At 31.4% G+C, this 20,831-nt stretch overlaps 1 protein-coding gene across 1 annotated transcript in view; it reads right to left on the minus strand.

Moving 5' to 3' along the window:
* Positions 1–20,831, minus strand: part of LOC129220933 (follistatin-related protein 5-like) — a 163,497-nt gene that overhangs the window by 28,360 nt on the left and 114,306 nt on the right. Inside the window, exons 4-8 of the mRNA XM_054855368.1 lie at positions 18,118–18,343; positions 16,767–16,795; positions 15,275–15,469; positions 12,952–13,155; positions 6,031–6,197 (exon numbers count right to left, since the gene is read on the minus strand). Coding sequence (XP_054711343.1) covers positions 6,031–6,197; positions 12,952–13,155; positions 15,275–15,469; positions 16,767–16,795; positions 18,118–18,343 — 821 coding nt within the window. The remainder of the gene's footprint in view (positions 1–6,030; positions 6,198–12,951; positions 13,156–15,274; positions 15,470–16,766; positions 16,796–18,117; positions 18,344–20,831) is intronic.

Genomic DNA, 20,831 nt, shown 5'->3' on the forward strand with positions numbered 1-20,831 from the left:
AATGAACAGAAGACTCAATATTTGGGCAGGCTTTACTATTTTTGCCAAAAATCGAACATGAAACAGAAAATTAATGTCAAACTTAAATGTCTTAAGCGGTATCATATTTAGCTGAGATGATAAATGAAGATGGAACGCTTAAAATCCATTTTGTCAAAATCACGCTTAATATTATAAAACTTGAAGTGAGATCGCGACATAATAAGTCAAAAACATATCGCAACTTTCTTGATAATCAGTCAGATAAGAATGATATCACGATATTGTTGATATTGATATATTCGAAATTGTTGTGACTGTGCTAATGGAAGGCGCACTGTCGCATATTGTTCACACATGGCTGCGATCATATATTTTCTGTCTCATGCTCAATATTTGGCAAAAACAGTAAAATCCGCTGAAATTTTGAGTTGTCTATTCATTGATGAAAAAGTCAGTCGTTGTGAATGAAGACAGTTACGAATACTAACCTTACTTTTAAAAAATCATCATAAATTGTTAAAAATTATTATATTTTATGTCAGTTATTTAAAAAAAATGACAAAATTTGGTGAGTGACATTTTTCGGAAAAGCATTAAAAAAAAAATATTTAAATTTTATTTCCGTCGCCAAAAATTGACTTTTTGCTTAAAAAATATGACTATAGTTTTTCACATATTTTTTCCCTAAGAATAAGGAACAAAATTACCATTCATTAATTTAGAATTTTACCATAAAAAAAAAATTAAATTGAAAAAACAGGTTTTTTTTTTTTTGAAAAACTCGAAGGTTGTTTGAGATAAAGAGCTGAAAATTTGGCTAAGTTATTTTTATTCGACACCAAAACGCTCCCCCAAGTACGAGTCGAAAAAGCTGTAAAGACAGATCTAACATAGAAACCCGGCTACAGCCTTTGCACCTCCAAAAAAAGGTGGGAAATTTATCGTTCATTTTTTCATGGGGCAAAATGAAAAACAAATAATTTCTATTCACGTATTAAAGATATTTTTTATCAAAAAAAAAAGAGTAAATAGAAGAAAATAAATAAATGAAGATAAAATGAAACAATAAATTAATTAATAAATTGATAAATAATTTAATGTATGAGAAAAAAAATTAATGAATGAAATAATGGCTGAGTAAGAAAATAAGTGATTGAATGAATAAATATAAGTAAATTTTTAAATGAAAGAATGCAAATGAACTAACTTAATGGAAAAGTAAGAGATTTTATAAAAGATTACAAAAATAATTTTTAATTAACAACATAATATTACAATATGATTATCATTTTTTAAAAAAATTGCTTGTATTATCATATTCCTTGATTTTCAGATGTATTCTTTTTTCACTGAAACAGACTACATGTGTTACTACATAGTTAAAATTTACTAGACAGGTGGCGCTAAAACGAGAGTGAATATTTCGCCATTTTACATTGTCCCACATTCCACTACTAGAACCTCACACTTCATATACGAATTCAATTAAAAATTTATCTACAGTTAACTTTCGATATTTCGAAGTCTTATAACTCGAATATTTCTTTTTTTTTCTCGAAGTTCTCGTTTGGTTCGAAAATTATAAGTGTTTTCTAATGTTAAGTTGTCTTCATATCTCAAGGGAAACCACATTTAAGTCGAAGCTCTTATAAAAGTTTTGTTTTCATTTCATTCGTGAAAATCTAGCAAAAAACATACGAAATGAATTTTTCTTAATTCTTTTACGCGTATTATCAGTTTGCCAGTTTGCTTGAGAGAGCATTTTGTTCTCAAAATACTACAGTGCAACTTAACGGTATTTCTACCCCCCCCCCCCCCCCCCCCCGCTTCTTAAATTCTGTCATACGAGCGTCGACGCCGTGTCCTTTTCCTCCAGACACTGATGAGAAATCGGTTCAGCATTGTCAGATTAAGTGAAAAGTAGCCGACTGGGCTACATTTTTTACGTCTGGAGACCTAAAACTTTATGGAGTAGAAGCTGGCTATTTTTAGTTGATTTTAAATTTGTCAAAACTTGAAACAGTATCCTTTTATTGGACGGTATAAAGAATTGTGCCTTTATGACAAAATAATGCTTGAAAGCAATGGAAATAAGATAAATAGAGTAACCGTGCATTGTTTCGGGTTATTTTATTTACATTTTGGGTTTTTGCTACCCTAAAAATATGGCGATCCTGCTTGATAATTTCCAATTCAGACTTCAGGATTGAGATTTGGTTTTGTGGTATTAAATGTTAAAAAGGAAAACGGAATACGCTTAGGTTGAAAAAGAAAGTCTATTTGTTAACGAACTGAATGATTTCTTAAAGTCTGGTAGAGAGAAAAAAAATTAAGCAGACAAAGATAACTTCCTTTTCTTAAAGTAAGTATGTTAATAAAAATTATTATCTGTGAAAGTATTTTTGTACTGTATTAATAATCATTTTCATTTTAAACTATACAGTTGTTGTCCATCGAACTTCCCCTATTTCTAAAGGGAAAAAAAGACATAATTCAGGAAAAAGCCGGGAGGGAAACTTCCGATAACACGCATCTTTTAGCCGGTTTCTTGTGACTTCGAGTTATCTGGAGTTGACTGTATATACATAGTAAGAAAAAGATTAGCGGAGAGAAACATTTAAAACTCGTTGATTACTCTCCAAATCGTACGTAAATCTTAAATGTGAAGGACGATAGTAAAAAAGCAATATCAGATGGAAATTGTTCTTCTTGTTCTTTTTTTTTTTTTTTTTTTGAGAAAGGCTTGGTGAAGCGAGATATCAAATAGTTTTCATGATACACTCCATTTAATTGTTTTAGTTTGAAATAGGGTGAAACTGCGTAATAGGAGAACTGACTAATGTCCACTCCGATCGCAGAAACAGCGGACGCTGCGGCGTAGATTCTTGAGGAAGTCTGCAGACTACTTCCGAATTAGAAAAATCCTTTTTTTTTTTCGCTTTCTTCATGAATTTGTGAATTTGTAGAGATTAAAATGGAAAAATAGAGAAAAGTATGCAACGGAAGAAAAAAGTGGAACCCGAAACAGGCACCTTAATTTATGCAGGAATCCTCTGTGACTGAGAAGACGAATTCACCCCTATCCATCCATTAACAGTGCCTCAGTTTTCCATTGTAATTTATAGGAGATTATTAGCCTAATCTTTGCTTGTAGCTTTTAAATTTATCACTTTACTTTCAGACGCTTCTTGGCGATGATGTATGATAAATGTTGCAACTAATTAAATGAGGTTTAACCTTTTTTGAAGGGGGGAGGTTAAGAGTGCTTTGAGGGTGAGACCAGTTGAAAATTTAAATAAGGCTCAAATAGTCAAAATGTTAGTGTACAATTTATCAAAACGAAATTTACGATGCCGATATTTACATTAACCACGATATTTTTAGAATGAAATGAGAAAATGGACAAATCATCATTTTAGAAAATACAATTGAAAGCTTATCCGAGTGCATCAAAGGAAGCTGTTCGATTATACTTGTCTTTTGCAAGCGCCTACTTCTGCGAAAAAGCATTTTCTACGCTTGTGGCAGTAAAAACAAAGTATTAAAACAAACTTGATACTGAGAAATAAACAAATACCTTTGTACTTAAAAGTAACTGGAGAAAACAAACCCAATGCGTCGTTTCCAAAATTCTAAAAGTTTTTTTTCCTGAAAACGCATGCTTAAAACACAAGATCTGACCATTTTTTTTAAATAATTTATTTAAGTTTAATATTTTTAAAAAAATACTTAAATCGGTGCACTTTCATAGATTGCGCTTCTGTTGTGTGACATCACAAATTATGAAATGCCATTTAGTGTTGCCATTCACAGAGTAAAATATTTAGTTCGCATCTTTACTCACGTGTATTGGCAACGATATGGTTGATAACAAGTGTGGAACGCAGTATTTAATTCGCTTCTGGATTATCATAACGTGGAAACGTGGTAGAAGATGCGCCAAACTGCATCATTTGTGACGTCATACGCCTTGTTTTCAAAATCGGACATTAAAAAAAAATAATTAAAAAATAACTGTTGGTAAAATGAAAGTATTTTTTGGGTCCGTTATTTTTTTTTAACTCAATCTATCAGTTTCAGTGACTAAAAGTAATACTTTTGACTGAAGGAAACACCCCATTATAGCACAACAATACAGATTGCTGCATACATATGTTTCTGGGTTTCTAGAAACCCCTTTTTCAATGCAAACGTTGTGAGCTTTTTGGATGAAAGTCTTTACATACGAAAGCTCACAACTTACAAAGAAAATATAGCGGTACTGCGAATTACTTTCCATAATCATGCTATATTTTATATTTTTGAGATCGTAGTAAACGTGTATGTTGATTAGAAAAAAAAAATATGAATGACGTTTTCCTTATATAATCTATACTATTAAAACCTGTGATCGTCTGTATGTGTGTCTGTAAGTTTATCTTCCCCGGACTGGCCTACCTACCAGGTTAAGACGAGTGTCTATTGGATACAGAACTCCTAGAGAAAGCACACCCTTCTTATCAAGGGGTTGAAGATATGAATTACGGAGATATGATTTAAAAAAAAAGCCTATATAACATCCAGGGTAAAAATATCGCTTAATATTTTCCATCCGTAGTCCTGAATTAAGTCACTAAAATTTGTAAAAGCATAGCGAAGTAATATTAAACGCATGAAATGCTGTAAATTGAACTTATGACAAAATACAAAAGTCAGGTTTTCTACTAGCAAATATTGATTAAAGCGGCCAAAACTCGAGCTACTGTATACAAAATATATTTATTAAAGCGGAAGGATGCAACATTTATATTACAAAGCAACATCATAGGTTTTTAAAATGCATAAACCCTTGTATCATAAGTTATAAGCCAAGCACAGGACTCATAAATAAAATACTTATTGTTAGATTGTTTTACGAATAATTTGATACCAAATCATGAAGCACTTTTAAGCACTTTGGCAACTACTTACTTGAATATTAAAGTTTTCCTATTTGACTTAAGCAAGATGATTTAGTTCCCCCAAAAATATAATTTGCATGAGCAATGGAAACCAAAGGGACATTTGAAACAAATTATTTCAATAGTTAATGCTTCTGTCATAAAAATAAATTAATCTACTAATCACTTTTTAAAATATAGATATTAGAATGTTCATGCTTGTGGTAGATAATTTACTGTTGAACTAATGAGAAGTAAAAAAAAGAATATATTCGACAGTTCTATCTGCATTCCAGTATTTTTTATTGTAGCAATAATATTTAATAATATTGCAACAGTAGAACCCAAATATCCCACAGTTGTTGGGGGACATATTTTACACCCGCGTAATAAAATAACTGCAGTATTCTGAAACTTTTTACGAAATGTAAATTAACGGCAGTAAGGTGGTATTCCAGTAAAATACAAATAAACCTTTAACTAAATATCCAGTCAAACTTCACGGCTTTACACTTCTTAAATTATTGCCTGTAGACTTTTTAATTAACTGCCTTTCAATTAAAATTCCCACATTCAAATAAACAGTGATTGTAGCGTAAGTAAGATTAAAATTCATAATGGGGCCGGAGATATGAAACCTTTGTTCATGTGGACTGGGCGGAAATCAAACGAAATATGTCTTGAATGTTGAGGAATTAAGATGTACCACGAAGGGATTGTTCAATCTGTTCAATCTTTATGATACTATCTCCAACTTATCAGCAAGTATCAGATTTTGAAAATATTTTACTAACGTAAGTACAGAAAATTCCGAAAACGTGGATAAGTCGTGCAGCAAGTGTGTTTTCATAGAACATAAGATCTTTTAATGAAATGCTTAAGTAGCTATCGCAGATAGAAAAAGTTGGACGTACAAAACTTGAGACTTCACAAACAGATGGAAACGGGAATTTGACATTTAAGATTTCGAGGGAAATGACGGTAACAAGGGTATAAACGATTCGGCTGTATACTGAGGCGTGGTATAATGGGGTTAAGCTGGATAACAGTTATTGCTCTTATTTTAATGGTCACTTTAGTTTTACGTTGCAAAATTTAAAAAAAAAGATAAAACTTCGACTACCTTTACCTTGATTTCTTCGTCATTCAAAACTGAAAGATCCATGTCATTCCTTCTCCAAATAATGGGAGGTTTCGGAGTACCAGTGACGTCACACTTTACCTCCACGTTGTCCCCTACTCGAGCTGTGACATGATTTACTTCAAGTGCTTTGTCTAGAGAAACCACAGAAACACCTGGAAGAAAAAGTTAGCAGTTTTTTTTTCTGTTTGAAACAGAAAAGATATTTAAATGAGAGACTTTTCTTCCAAGTTCTGGAGATAATAGAATCTAAAATGATTTTTTATGATCAAAAGAGGGAATTAAAATCCTACAGATTATTCGTAATTAAATTATGCGCTTTCTACTGACAATTATTTATACTTCTTAATTCTCTAATTTAATTATATTAGTGGAAAAAAATCTTATTTAAAAATGTAATCCTTTGGTAATTTTGAATTTTTGTTCAGCGCAATTAATTTTTGCTAATTAATTCTTAGTGCGATTTTTTCCTTACCTCAGTTAAAGAAGTTACAGTTTCTGCAGATAATTTGTCTTCCAAACTTTACTTTACTAAAAAATGGTTCGATAAAAAAAGATTCATCATTGAAATGGAAGAGAAAAAGTTAAATAAAATGGATCATAATAAAGATAAATATTTTTTGAAGAGATTTTGGCAGCATCACAGATCAAAAAGTGTTTTAGTTTTTATCCCTTTTTATCAATTAATTATAATTTAGCAAACTTTTCTTTTGAAATCTAGATAAAAATTATTCTGATTAAAAGAAAGCTCTCGTTCATTCATCAGATGTCAGTCTTTTTTTTTCTAGTGGTTTACCTTAGGATTAGCAGTGAATATTTTTTTCACACATGTTTTTTACAGTAAAACCTCATTAATCCAAACCATGTTAATCTGGGCTTCGCCTAATCCATACATATTTATGCACATTCTGCATAAACAAATTGTGAGTTAGCACAATTACGAATATTTCAGCCATCTTCGTCAATAATTGTTGAAGAATTGACAACTACAGTAAAACTAATAAAGATCAGTAGTTTTTTAGTCAGCGAGTGAGTCAAGTGAGGTTAGTGAAGATGAGCCTGGTCCTTCATATTCGAAGTAGTTTTTAATTGTATGTGCAGGGTGAGCATAAAGTCTTTCCCTGATAATAAAAAAATATAACAGAATAGCCGTTTGACACAATCATTAAAATCTGGCACTGTTACATTGGTTAGTGTTACTAGTTTTGTGTGTTGAATCATTTCTGGATCGGGGATTGGAGGGGATGGCCCAATATCCTGGCCACCCCGCTTTCAAGACTTTACTCCCCTTGACTTGTTTTTATGGGAATTTAGTAAGGGCCGTCTTTGCCACAACAGTTGCTGACTTCGACGAACTGAAGGCTAGGATACAAGTTGCTGTGGGTACTGGGGCAGAACATATGTTACAAAAGATTTGGCGAAAAACTGGAAAACCGCTTCGACATTCTCCGAACAACAAAGAGGTGGTTCAAAAAAAAAAAAACTTTTTTTTTTTCAGCTAGAGTCCTGGACACCCAGTATTTTTTTTTAGACTTACTAATTGTATTATGCTGTAAAAGTTTTAGCTTCTCACTTAAATTTTAAGAGGGTGCTCAATGACCCCTTAATTTAACATTAGCCGTAGCATAGAAAATGCCACACATTTAGAAACATTTAATTTCCCCATTTGTTGTTGTTTTTTTTTTTTTTTTTGGAAATAATTATTTTATTGCAATGTATACGCATATTACTAGTGTATATGATAATGTGTAGCATTGTTTTCTCAGTTCAACGTATTTTGTTAACCCCCCTCCCCATACGTATGAAGCTTGGGGAAGGGGGTTGAGCACCCTCATTCAGTTGAAATAGGAAGCTGAAATTCTTCTAACATTTTGCTACCTGCAAGTCTAAAAATATTGAGGGGTGTCCTGCTGTCTAGGAGAAACTTTATTTTTTGCATGTAATTCTAAACCACCCTAACACACGTTAAATTTTACTAACGTAAGTGGTCATTAAAAAAAAAAAAAAAAAAAACTAGTAACTCTAACATTTGTAACAGCACCAAGTTTAAATTATTATGTCAAAAGGTTATTCAATTACGCACTATACTGAAGACTTAGTTTTCTGTTATGGAGTTTTATATTTCATTCTTTTGAGTTCGAAATGCATTTTTCACAGCGTACAGTAGCTTTTATATAGCCTGGTTTAATTTATGGGCTATTTTGTTTGTACCGTGCTTTCATTAATATGGGCGACCTAGATCCCTTATTAACCCGGCTTAGTGAGGTTCTATTACACTTGTCATTATAGGATAGAAACGGTACAATTTATTTTGCAACAATCACTGTCATTCCAATGCATCAAAAGCCAAAAATGTTTCTATAAACAGAAACAAATACATTAATTTTGTAAACACTTGAAAATGGAGATTTGACGTATATAAATAGCGCACTTTTCCATTTTCCCTTGTCTTTTCTAAAATAGGAGTCTAAATCAGCATACTTGAACAGGTTTTCCCACTTGGAATAAAATTTTTAAATCAAAAACAAATTTTTGAGGATGTTACAAGATAAACATAAGTGTCACGTTTATGTAAACACTAAAGTTTTACATTTTTCCTAAATGTATATCAAGAATTATTTTTAGCAGAAAAACATTCATTCAAACTAGATTATCAATAAGAACTGGCATGCTATTATTTGATATTACTATTATAAAGATTTAATGCTCAAAATATTTTATCGTTAATACTTAACATACATAATTTATTAGTACATTACAACATTATTTCACATTTCAGTAAAATTTTTCAAAAAACTATGTTCAAGAACAGAATTAAGTTTTAATGAAAGTTTGAGAATTGGAAAGGATTTTATACATTAATCTGAAAAGGGGTTGGGGAAAATGAGGACTTTTTTGTTTATGACTTGATAAAACAACAAGAACGCATGCAAAATCCATGCAGAATTTTTTTCCATACTGACAAAAAGAGATTGGCATTAAAAACATTGACCATGCTTCTCGGGTATGGAAGGTTGCGATTTTGCGGGTATGCAAATGCAGGAAAAATATTAAACATATACAACTTCTGATACAAAGTATTTCACCAATATACTCGTAGTCACCAATAGTTATTTCATAATTTATAATCACCGATGTAGTAATAGTTATACCAATAGTTTATAGTCACCACAGTAAAAATAGTAAGATGTGGCAAAAGCAAAGATAGTTACAAAGTTCCCTTCCCCTTGCAAACTACAGAAAGACGCAAATATTCAGGTTCAAAACTTAAACTTGAGTAACATGCATCCGAACAAATTATTTAAATGAACATTATGGTGCATAGTTAATATTAAGGGGCATTTATCTTGGTATTATAATGCTCGCCTAAATGGTCCTGACTAATTCAATGCATTTTGCTGATAATCTTCAAATATATTTTAGACTTCCCATTAGTTACATTTAGTCCATTGCAAGTAAAGTTCAAAATGGTTTCTGCATTGTATTATACATATTCTACACGGGAATAAGATCAAGAAATGATTTTAACTGTGTATATAGCCCTCCCCATATAAGACGTGTCGTAATCCCCCTTATAAGACGGCGGCACTTTTGAACTAAATAGCTTCTCGGGAAAAACATGAGATATTTTCTAACAAACTTTTATAGCTTTGTTTGAATATATTTAACAGGGCATTTTGTATATACGTAATATTCTGGACGTATTAGTATTTCAAAATACATGGTTAAGTTTGGGCATTTATCTCAAATTTCAGTTCCATATAACATCAGGGTGTTTAGCTTCTGTAAAACGTTCTTCCTAGTTGTGTTACTTTTTAAGAAAAAAGCCAACTTTAAGTAAACGGGCTCTTTTTTTTTCCCATTGCAAATACTACCGTGATTTAATAAATGCAATATTTAAAACGGAATAAATTGATATAATTGTTAAATTAATTATAAAAACCAAGCTCATGTTTGGTCATGATAGAGGGAGAGGAAATTGCTAAGTGTTAAAATCTTAGACACACTATGTTAGCGATAGATCGCACATGAGTTTCTTTTTTGGGTCAATTATTAAATTTTTGTGAACACCTTCGTCATTTAATTTCGCAAATATGACGCATTTTCTGAAAAAAAAATACTCGCAATGCTTTTATTAGGTTGATGAAGTAATTTTGAAATAGAGTTGTAGATTAAATTTTGGTTTGCTCTCAAACTACAAGTGAGGAAAAAATACAAGCTTGAGTAAAAGTGGTGCAATGGTGAATTCAGAAATCTTTCCAGTTATTGTCAAGAATGCTATTGCATTTTTTCTTCTAATGCATTAATGCTTTTTTTTACCTATTGTCATAAATCGTTAACAGTTATAAGTGCTTAGATAAAAATTGCACACAATAAATCTCGGTAAATAAATAAATAAATAAATTCCAAAAATAACTTTAAATATGATGCAGTGAGAATTTAGAGCATCTCATGTCTGCAAGAACTAAAATAATAATAATTATGTTTGAAATAATTTTCAGAAACATAGCAAAACTAAATTGTTAAAATGAAATACAATTTTCAAACAAATACTTAAGAAATGAAAAACAAAATTATTAACTTAATAACTTAAGAAATGAAGGAAAATTTCATTTTATGTCCATTAGAAAAAAATGGAGACAACAGAACATGAGCCAGCACATTCTATCAATCGCATTTCTTTAATTTTTAATCTTCTCAAGCGACAACAATAAATTCCCCTCGACAAACATTCAAAGCAAATTTTTAAAAAATCTTCTGCAAACTAATATTTTAATCCAATTGCTATTTAGTTGGTTAAGAAATGTATAAATCTCAACTCTCAATAAAATGCTTGTCAAGTTGTGTGGTTAGAAAGAATGATTTTGAAACTTATAAATGAAGTGTGCAACTTGGAAAAGATGTAAGGAAAATAAGGACCTTTTGAAAACCAACGTAAGAAGAAAAATATACTTTCAAGTCCTATTTTTTCCGAAATCATTAATCGTACATATATGTAATTTTTGTTCTTCGCGTAGCTAAAACATACGTGTTAAGTATTTTAAAACATTTTTCCGATACTTTGAAGCCATCGGACGTTTGATTGAAAGTTAAATGTCATTCAGGAATGATCCTTACCATACTGAATTGCGAACAATAATTTAAGGCTCATTTTTTTTAAGTTCATTTTTAATTCACCTTCGACGAACACTTTTTAAGCAGATCACAATTACCTCATCCCTCGTTGGTTTCAATTTAATGGGTAATCAATAAGGAGTTGACTGGATGCCAAAAAAATAATTACAAATTCTGAAAGTAATTACGGCCGGTTTTCGATATTGATCAGTTCGGCTTATTTTAATGCTTTGAGAAGAAAGGCAGTTTCTTTTCTTTTATAGGTAAAAGATACAGAGTTGTCAGAAGACATCGATTTTATAGTTTTATATCGTTCTACTTTAATTATTAGGGAGTTTTGATTTCTAAGTAAAATAAATGTATTTTCTTTGGACCTTTTCCAAGAAGTATTTTGATACCTATTTTTGTCTCTCTTGAGATTTACGTTTGAGAAGCAATTGTGTTTAAGCAGAGTTTCGAATCTTTAGGTAAAATACGTGCAAAATTCAAACTGTGGGTAGGCTGTTATTGAAATTTGTTTCTAAATCAGGTTCTATGATAGCATCTAACAGGGCTACTAGTACAATCTCTTGCCCCAAAAACAAACATGTTTCTTATGACATTTGTACTAGCTATTTGAAATTTTTATAATTTGATTTTTCCAAGAAATAATGAAATTGACATTTTTGGGTTGTCTTTTTTTGGATTCACATTTGAAAAGCAAATGGATATAATAGACTTCTCTAAGTTTTAAATTAAATGCATGAAAAGATAAAACCCTAGGTGTGCTTTCGTTGAAAAGGTTTTCTAGATCAAGCCGTATAAAAGCTCCTACTAGGGCTACTAGTACCCTCTCTTGCTCCAAAGCAATGAAAATTTCTTTGACCAATTGTACTAATTACCCCAAAGTTTTATAAATTGACCCTTAAAACCCTCTTATTTTAGGACTTTCATATATGTGTACTTTTCTTCATATCATATCGCACACCGGAAAGGAAACTGACGCAACTCTAAATTTCGGAAAAGCGTACAAACTATTGATTAAAAACCTAAATTTAATGCTTTGCCACAAAATTCGCATTAAGTTAGCAGACATAACTGGTTGCGTAGTGGCTGGCGTATAAATCGATATAATCAATAGAGACACATCATTACAATTTTATAGTTTAGAAGAATAAAATTCGATTTTTAAGTTTGCATTATTCATTTACACAATAAAACTAATCAATAAACATCCCAATATAATGTTTTTGCGCGTATTGTAATACTTGAGAATTAATCACTAAAAACTACTGTTGCGTAAAACCCTGATTTTCTCCAATGCTGTTTTCTTGCCATTTTTTTTTTCGAGCTGTGTTACTTTCTTTCGCGGGGTGCGATATGTTAAATATACTATCTTGATTTATTGTTGTTAATTTAATGATGTTGTTATTTGTGGATGCGTTTGATCTACGGCAGTTAAATTATTAATGTTGCAACGGATGTTTCTTTTACTATTACGTATGTTAATGTACTGATATTATTACTAATGCAATTGGTATTAGTTTCTAAATATATATAAGTAATATTTTTTTACTAAACCAAGCAAAAGCTAAATATAACATTTCTTTGACAGAGTCCATCTAAGCATGTACGGATATTTTAATGGAAATAGACAACTCTACTTCACACACGAATGAATATTTATTGAATCATAACCTTTTGCGGTAAAGGGCACAAAACTTTGAATAATGCATCGAGGAACTAGGAAGAGCAGTGAACTGAAAATGAAGCCAAGCAAGCCAAGGAACGACGCCAACTTACTGTATAACTTACTAAAAGCCAAGTAAAACTCATTAATATTGAGCTTTCCATCTTTGTCTGCGTCGTCGAACAGCAACATGTCCGCCAGAATGCACGATGTCGACAGCTGACCCAAATGGTCTCTCTCCGCCGCTTGCCACAATTCCTCAGCTTCCAGTTGTCCATTATTATTCTGATCGTAGTGGGAGAACATAATGCTGACTAGATACTCATTGCCTGAAACACAAATGGTGGTCATGGATCTTTTAAGGAAAGAAATATGATGTTGCTCTTGGAGCAATAAGAGAAGAAAGTTAACTGCACGTTCATAATTGAAAGTCTTGCTGTAAAAAGGAGGTGGCTTTAAATTTCAATTTCCAAAAGGTCCACATAAAAGCTTAAAGCCATAAATCTCATTTAAATTTCTGTAATTCGTCTTGTATAACTGTACTCAGAAACATACAATGGAAGGTTTTAAAATAGTGACCTCTCACTTATACGCGACCAAAGGGGACGACGAAATTTTCGCGCACGAGTGAGATTCGTGCATAAGTGAAAAACACAAAAATAAGCTTAAATGCAGTAAGTTAACATCAGTTATGCTAATACTAATAGCCTACATACTAATGAATAAATACGCGCATAATTTCCGCTTATGCATTGCAATTTAATAAAAATGCAAAGTTTGAAGTTGCACATTTTGTCATTTTTTTATAAACAACAGTACGTGGGCGAATTCCCCAAAACCTAGAAAATGCCGAGGTGATCGGAGCTATAGTTAACGAGGATGCAAAACATCCTCTATAGACTATGTCAATGCTTACTGCTTGATCACGACTTTTAGTACACTTCTGCTTTATTTCTGCTTTAGCCCTGGTTAATGGGTTATAATTTACTGAATACACGACTTTTAGTGACGTCAACCTTTACCTATGTAAGTCGTTCTTCCCTCTCGGTGTTAGTCACAAGACTAATTTCACTACCAAGTGCACACTTGTGTAAAAAAGAACGCGTTCTTGGAAGAATCCGAACAATGGAATAAAGTCGTATGAATGCATTCCAAGAGTCAAAACAAGAAGGGTACAAATCTTCCGATAAGCAAAGCGTGAATACGCGATTGAACTAAAACTTGAAAAACATTTATCGCACATAACCGAAAGGTGCATTTTAGGTTTCTCGTACAAATGAATAAGAGTTAACATTGTTTTCCTATATCGCTGGCCGAGCCTGTGAAAAAAACGCGCATAAGTGAAAAGCACATATAACAGAGGTCGCGTATAAGCGAGAGATCATTGAATGAAAAAGTGAATCAATGTCTTTGCTGTAATGCAGGCCTTTTGAAACATTGAAATTAGAGATCGCTCCTTTTTGCAGCACGCCCTTCAAGTCATTCTTAATTACTAAATTAAATATTTGCTACTTTATAGCTTTTTAAGTCCACGAAACATTCAAAGTTTTAATGCATGCTCATAATTGAAGGACTTGCTGTAAAAAAGTGGTAGCTCCAAATTTCAATTTCCAAAAGGTCCACATTCAAGCTTAAAACAACAAACAACCTTTTGATAGTTTTTTTACTTTTTACAACTCTTCTTGTATAACAGTAGTGGGAGGCATACAAAGGGAGTTATCAAAAAATATGAAAAAGAAAAAACTGAGTAGATGCATTAAGTTTTAAAGCAGACCTTATGAAAACAATGAAATTGGAGCTACTGCTTCAATTTCAGCAGCAAAATCTGCTTTCTTTCTGCAGCAAGCCCTTCAGTGATCTTTTCTAATAATTTAAATATGGGCTACTTTATAGTTTTACCAATCTACGGTTGACTAACTGTGTACGTTATTGCAGATATATCTTCCGACATAGTCACAGGAGTTATCCTTTGAAACATGCATAATAAGCTCTGCTTTTAACATTAATAAGCTTAGAAAGCAATAATACTTAGTTCAATAATCTTTGCTTTCCAGCAAATGCTAGTCGGCGGTTATTTCGGAAAATAATAAGATTGAAATACTAACGTAATAACTTAAACTTTGTTATTTAGTTAAAACTATTTAATGTTGTATCTTCTTTTATAGAAATATGCGTTCTAGATCTTCTGTATATATCTATGTATATTTGTAAAAATGTACTTAATATTCTTTCTAAATAAGTACTTTATTTTACATGAGGAGTTTTTAATTATTTTTAATTAAACAAGTAAAATATAAATGAGGACATAGCCTTTTTAATCTAAATTTGAACATCATTTTCTGGGAAACATGTTATTCTTGCTATTACGACCATAGAAGAAAGATCTTTAAAACATAGCTTTAAATATTCTGGTATGAATCAATGGTAAATAATAAATCTAACATGAACCTGATTTTTTGCTATCCATGAGTCTCTCATTGTTATAGAGCAACAGATTCTCTTTCATGAAGTCGTAGTCCTCATGGGAGCACTCTCTCTGCGTTGAATCTACATTTGACTCTGGTGTGATTGTTTTCGGTTCGAATGGAGGTAGGTTCTTCCAAGAAGGCAGCCGACCATCCACTTTTTTCTCGTAGTAGAAAGCTGGTTTCGTTGGTTTCAAACTTTTGTCAAAGTCTGTAATAAAATAGGTGAATTGAAAAACAAATTTAAAATATATAAGTAATACTCCAAATCTTAAAATATTTCAAAAAAGTAGTTAAAAAGTATTCTCAACTTCTTTCCGTTTAGCAATCCACTAAACTAATATTTCGGAAAATAGTTTAAGCGTTTCAGTCTTGTGAAAAGTCACATAACATATACGACTGAATTTTTTGGTTAGTCTTTTTTCATAGTAAAAAATGTACTGATAAGCGTGATTACAGATATTTCTACAATATTACCACGCGACTTTTATAAATTGTTTACTCCTTATTTCTACAAAACAGTCCTCACTATAATATTGTATTTCTTAACTAAGTTTTCCAATTAATGAATTCATAACCTATAAAATAACTTAATTTGAGAAAAACTTGATTAAAATGTAACTAAATCTCACGTATCACAAATTTAGTAAACGTGTAAAAATGTAAACTGCAAAACAAAAAGATTAGAAGTTAATTAGTATAAGAAAAACACGTTTCGTAAAACAATACGAGAATGAAAAAACCATAGCTTTCAAGTAATAAACATTGGTACTGTGATACTCCGAACTTTTTTTTTCATCACCTCCTGTCAATTTTTCAAAAGAAAAAATAATGCATAAAACCGGGCTTGGGATGAAAACGTTTCTAAACGTATTACAACCAAAAATCAGCTTATGATTCAAAAAGTTCTCTGCACTGTTTAACTGTATTTTTTTTTACAGTTTAACTAAAGGTACGGGGAGTATAAGTATATAATGTGCCTATTTAACCTCGATAAGCATAAATTACTGAGAAAAGAATTTTTTACCCCTGCTGAGTACACAAATTATTGACCTTTTTTGCTTAATGTTTTAACTTAATATTGATTATTTTAACTTATTTATTACGACATTATATCTACTCTAGATAACAAATGAATCAGTGAGAAACAAACGAATGTAAGTGGACATTTTCAAGTTTGGAGCAAAACTTTTTCAAGATAAGGTCCTAGGTTGAATCTCATTGAAATATTTTTCTAAATCATGCTGTATAACAGCACCTACCAGGACTATTAGTACTATCTCTTACCCCAAGACCGAAGAAAGATTCACTTACCATTTGTACTGGTTATCTCCACATCTTTAATTTTGCCGCTTACATCCCTTTGTTTTCTTACTGCTTCGTATAAAGAGACTACGTTACTTTTATTTCAAAGCAGTTGGTTGCATTGAGATTAACCATGCGTTAATTGGTACTCTAAGGTTGTCTTACCTTACTGTTGTCTTTAGTCAAATAAACCCTCAATCTAATAAGAACTTGTGATTACTTTAATGGGGGTTTTTAGATACTACTCCAAATTATAATTGAAATTTTAAAGACATTTTAGCTTTATTTAGAAACTTCAGTCTCAAATTTAAGAGAGATTTCCGGGAGTGTTTATGTTAATAAGTAGCTTCATTTTCATAAGATTTTTTGAGACTGATATCCTGTATTTAATAGAAATTATTACGCAGTGTTTTCGATATTCTAATGATGATTTTGAGAGACTTATGTTAAAAACCTGGAATGATACTAACGATACAATGACGCCAATTATTACAATAATGACTAATAGCAATTGCCAATAGCCGTTATCGTAACTTTGGCGATGGTTAATCGATTTTATCTTCATCAACTAAAAACTGCTAAAATATGAAAATAGCCAAGGAGACTCTACGGTATCATTTATGTTCTTGATAAAGATAAACTTGAATAATTATTGGCATGACTGTAAAATTAGCGAATGGCAGTTTGTAGCACCTTTTCTCCTCTATAACAGGACAATCATCTTATTCCAATAGTTTTGTTTCATACATATTTCTTTTGAATTACTCAGGAGAACATTTTAGTTACTGCTGTACATTGCCACTTGACCTCCCTTCTTTTTCCTACAACACAGTAAACCAAATAGCCCTTTGCTCCTCCAATAATTTGAATTTTTTAGTAATCTTTTTTTTCCACTTTCCGACAGTTATTCGACGTAGTATAGTCGACGCAGTATAATACATAAGGTCTTATGCCAAAAATCACTCTAGAGTCTACCAACCAAATAGCCATTACACCTTGGGACTACATAAACAGTAAGAACTGCGTAGCTGAATGCCATCATGTTTGTTTATTCCGCGTTTAACTACAATATTCGGTGCTATTTTATGTAACACTAGTGGCACCCGCACGGCTTTGCCCCTTGTAGAAAAATTAAAAGGTCATTGTTCGCCTGTATATTAACAAATAATGGATGATGAATTTCTCACCAATTTGCTATGTTAAATGGCTCGCACATGTTACGGTTCCACGTTATGATGACTTCGTAATTTACTATTCCACGTTGTGATAATTTGAACAGTAAAATTTTCTTAAAATTAGAATAGAAAGAGAACAAAATCGATTTTTTGAAAAATCGCTTCGAGGTGCACACCCCCATGCTACAAACTAATTCTGTGCCAAATTTCATGAAAATCGGCCAAACGGTCTAGGCGCTATGCGCGTCACAGAGATCCTGACAGACAGAGAGAGATCCGGACAGAGAGGCTTTCAGCTTTATTATTAGTCAAGACATTTGTTTGTTTTTCTATATTGGGCAGAAACTTACGTTTCTTTTTGAGACACGTATCCTTGTGATCTATTACTATGGTTCGACCGGTCAGACAAGCAGATCTATGCAATTCGCAGTGGTTGACATAGTAGTGTCCGTCAGAGCCACACACAGGTTTCTTGCGCTTCTTGCACATCCTTTGGCAAATGCACACAGCCTCTCCTAATTGATTAACCTCACATTCTCGTCCTCTACCACAGACAGTTGTATCACAAGGATCTGAAAAATAAAGGGAAAATTATAAATGAGTAAAAATTCAGAAAAAAGTAATAATAGAGACCTTAGAAAACAACTAATATACAATTGTACTGAATAATAGTAATAAACTATCAAAAGCTTGGTACAGTAAAGTCAAAGTAAACTAGCATTGTTTTATGTCGTAGAAAATAGAGAAACTTCCGAACGATAAAATAACTGCTCTAAAGATAGAATATATTAATAATAATTTAAATAATACCTTACTTTTTGACGAAAGCCACATCGCCAAAAAGTAAAATAATATTCTCTGTTTAAAAAAAAAAAAAAAAAAAAAAAAAAAAAAAACATATTCCTACGCAAAAAAAAAAAAAAAAAAAAAAAAAAGAAAAGAAAAAGAAATTTTTCGAGCAAATTATACATTTTTATTTTACAGTGAATGATATGATTCCTTTTGTAAGGAAGCACAGAAAATTATTCTAGCATAAACAGTCATTTAACAACAATGGCGTAATATGTTCAACCCACTATTATCGTTAAAAATGCAATTAATATAAATGTATAAAAAAGCAAAAAAATGTATTTTTAAATTTAAAAAGCAATTTCATTGAACGTTTTAATAGAGTGATCTCTTTCAAAACAAAACAAGACATTCTAGGACAAGAAAGTATAAAGAAAAAACGAATCCTGGCATTTCCGTAAAAAAAGAAGAAATAAGAAAATTTGAAAAAAAAGAAGAGGGAAAAAAACCCCTCTGCCACTGCTAAATTGAAAGTTCGGATAAACTCAACAATGCAGAATTAAGATACACCTTCAAAAGAAGAATTGAAATCATTTCTTTATTTTTTATTACTTCCCGGATTCTCGGAGCTTTAATTTTTATCTTATGCGCTATAGAAGGAATTTTTCGAAAACTTTTCACTTCTTTTCCTCCATATTTCCTCAAAAAAAAAGAAAAAGAAAAAAAAGAAAAAGGAAAAGGAAAAAAGGGTCGGTGAGATACAAAATCAAACCAAAAAAAGTAGAGCTGCCCAGCCTTAAGCGGAAAGAAATATCAACAATAACAAGTCTAACGGAAAAAAATACTCTCAAAAATCGAAAACGAGAGAAAAAACGAAAGATGTGTTGAAAAAAATTCTCAATCAGATTGCGGCAGAAAATAGAAAAATAAACTCAGTAGAATTCGTCGGGCCAGTTTTATTCTTTCGAGTAAAATTTCTGCCTAAACTAAAATTTTCAAGACGCTCTAAAACTGTAATTGTTTTTCTCCAAAAGTTGTCAGAATCATTTAACTTTTTCTGATATTTCTGTGCATTTATTTAATCCAAAAATTATTTTTTCAACTTAAAATTTGTCTTTAAACGCTCACTTTTTGGTTCAATAGCTTGTTTCACAATTGCGCATTTAAAAATAAATACAGTCATTTCGGGCAACTTTGGGGTGTGTCGATTATACTCGATTAGTTTTATTTCAAAATCATACCGACTACGACTGCGGGAATTTAGAGTCTTTGACTCCGACCATTTAACCCAACTCCGCAATTCTTGTTTTTAGTGTCAAATACAGTTTGTTGACATGATTTGTTTTCATATTCCTTCTGAAGTTTTAATTTGTTTATTTTACAAACAACAAGAAGTAAAACGAAATTCGGAGTCCTTTATGTTTTAATAGATAGAGCTAAGCGGACACTTTGTTATTTATTATTTATTTTCTAAAGTTTTTTTTCTTTTGGCAACGGGGGAAAAATCAAGTCCGAGACGGTTTACTTTCACCTAGAAAAAAAAGCAAAACAAACTTTTTTTTGTTGAAAAATGTATTTTATCAAAATATTACAACATATTAAATGTATTTATCAAACAATTAATGTTCGTATGCAGTATTTATCAAACAATGCATTACAAATTTTGATAAAATACATTTAATATATGTTAGTCGAACAATATATTAAATGTGTTTTATTTTGATGAGCAATTTGTATTTAATTTTTTTTTCCTTTTTGAAAGTGATTAAAGAATTTTTAGTGGAAAAAGATATATTAGCTGCATTGTATAAGAAATATTTCATCACATGGGCGAAGCATATTTTGTTTCTAGAAATAAGCTTAAAATGTTAAAAAGGTATGCGTGACATAATTTGCAGTCTTAACCAATTAAGAGAATATTGATTAGACACTAGAAAATAGGTGTTGGTATTCGGGAAAGTAGGCTCGTTTAGTTCTGAATGGAACTTCTTGTTAGTAGTATGAAACAATAAAAAATAAAACAAAACATTTGATCTATCACGTGCTGCATGATTTTAATAACCGATATAAGGCTGTAGTGCGAAATAAATACATTTAGACTATCTGTTAACTATTATTTTGCTTTGTTAAACTGAAACAGGTCCTTACAGCATTTGTTACAAAGCACAGTCGAGTGGGCATAAATTTCAGGACTTTTTTATGATGTCTTACATTTCCCGTTTTGAATAGCTTAAATGCATAGCTTTATTTGATATTAGCATATTGTTCGAA

This window comes from Uloborus diversus, chromosome 4 (genome assembly GCF_026930045.1).
Source record: "Uloborus diversus isolate 005 chromosome 4, Udiv.v.3.1, whole genome shotgun sequence".
Lineage (NCBI taxonomy): Eukaryota > Metazoa > Arthropoda > Arachnida > Araneae > Uloboridae > Uloborus > Uloborus diversus.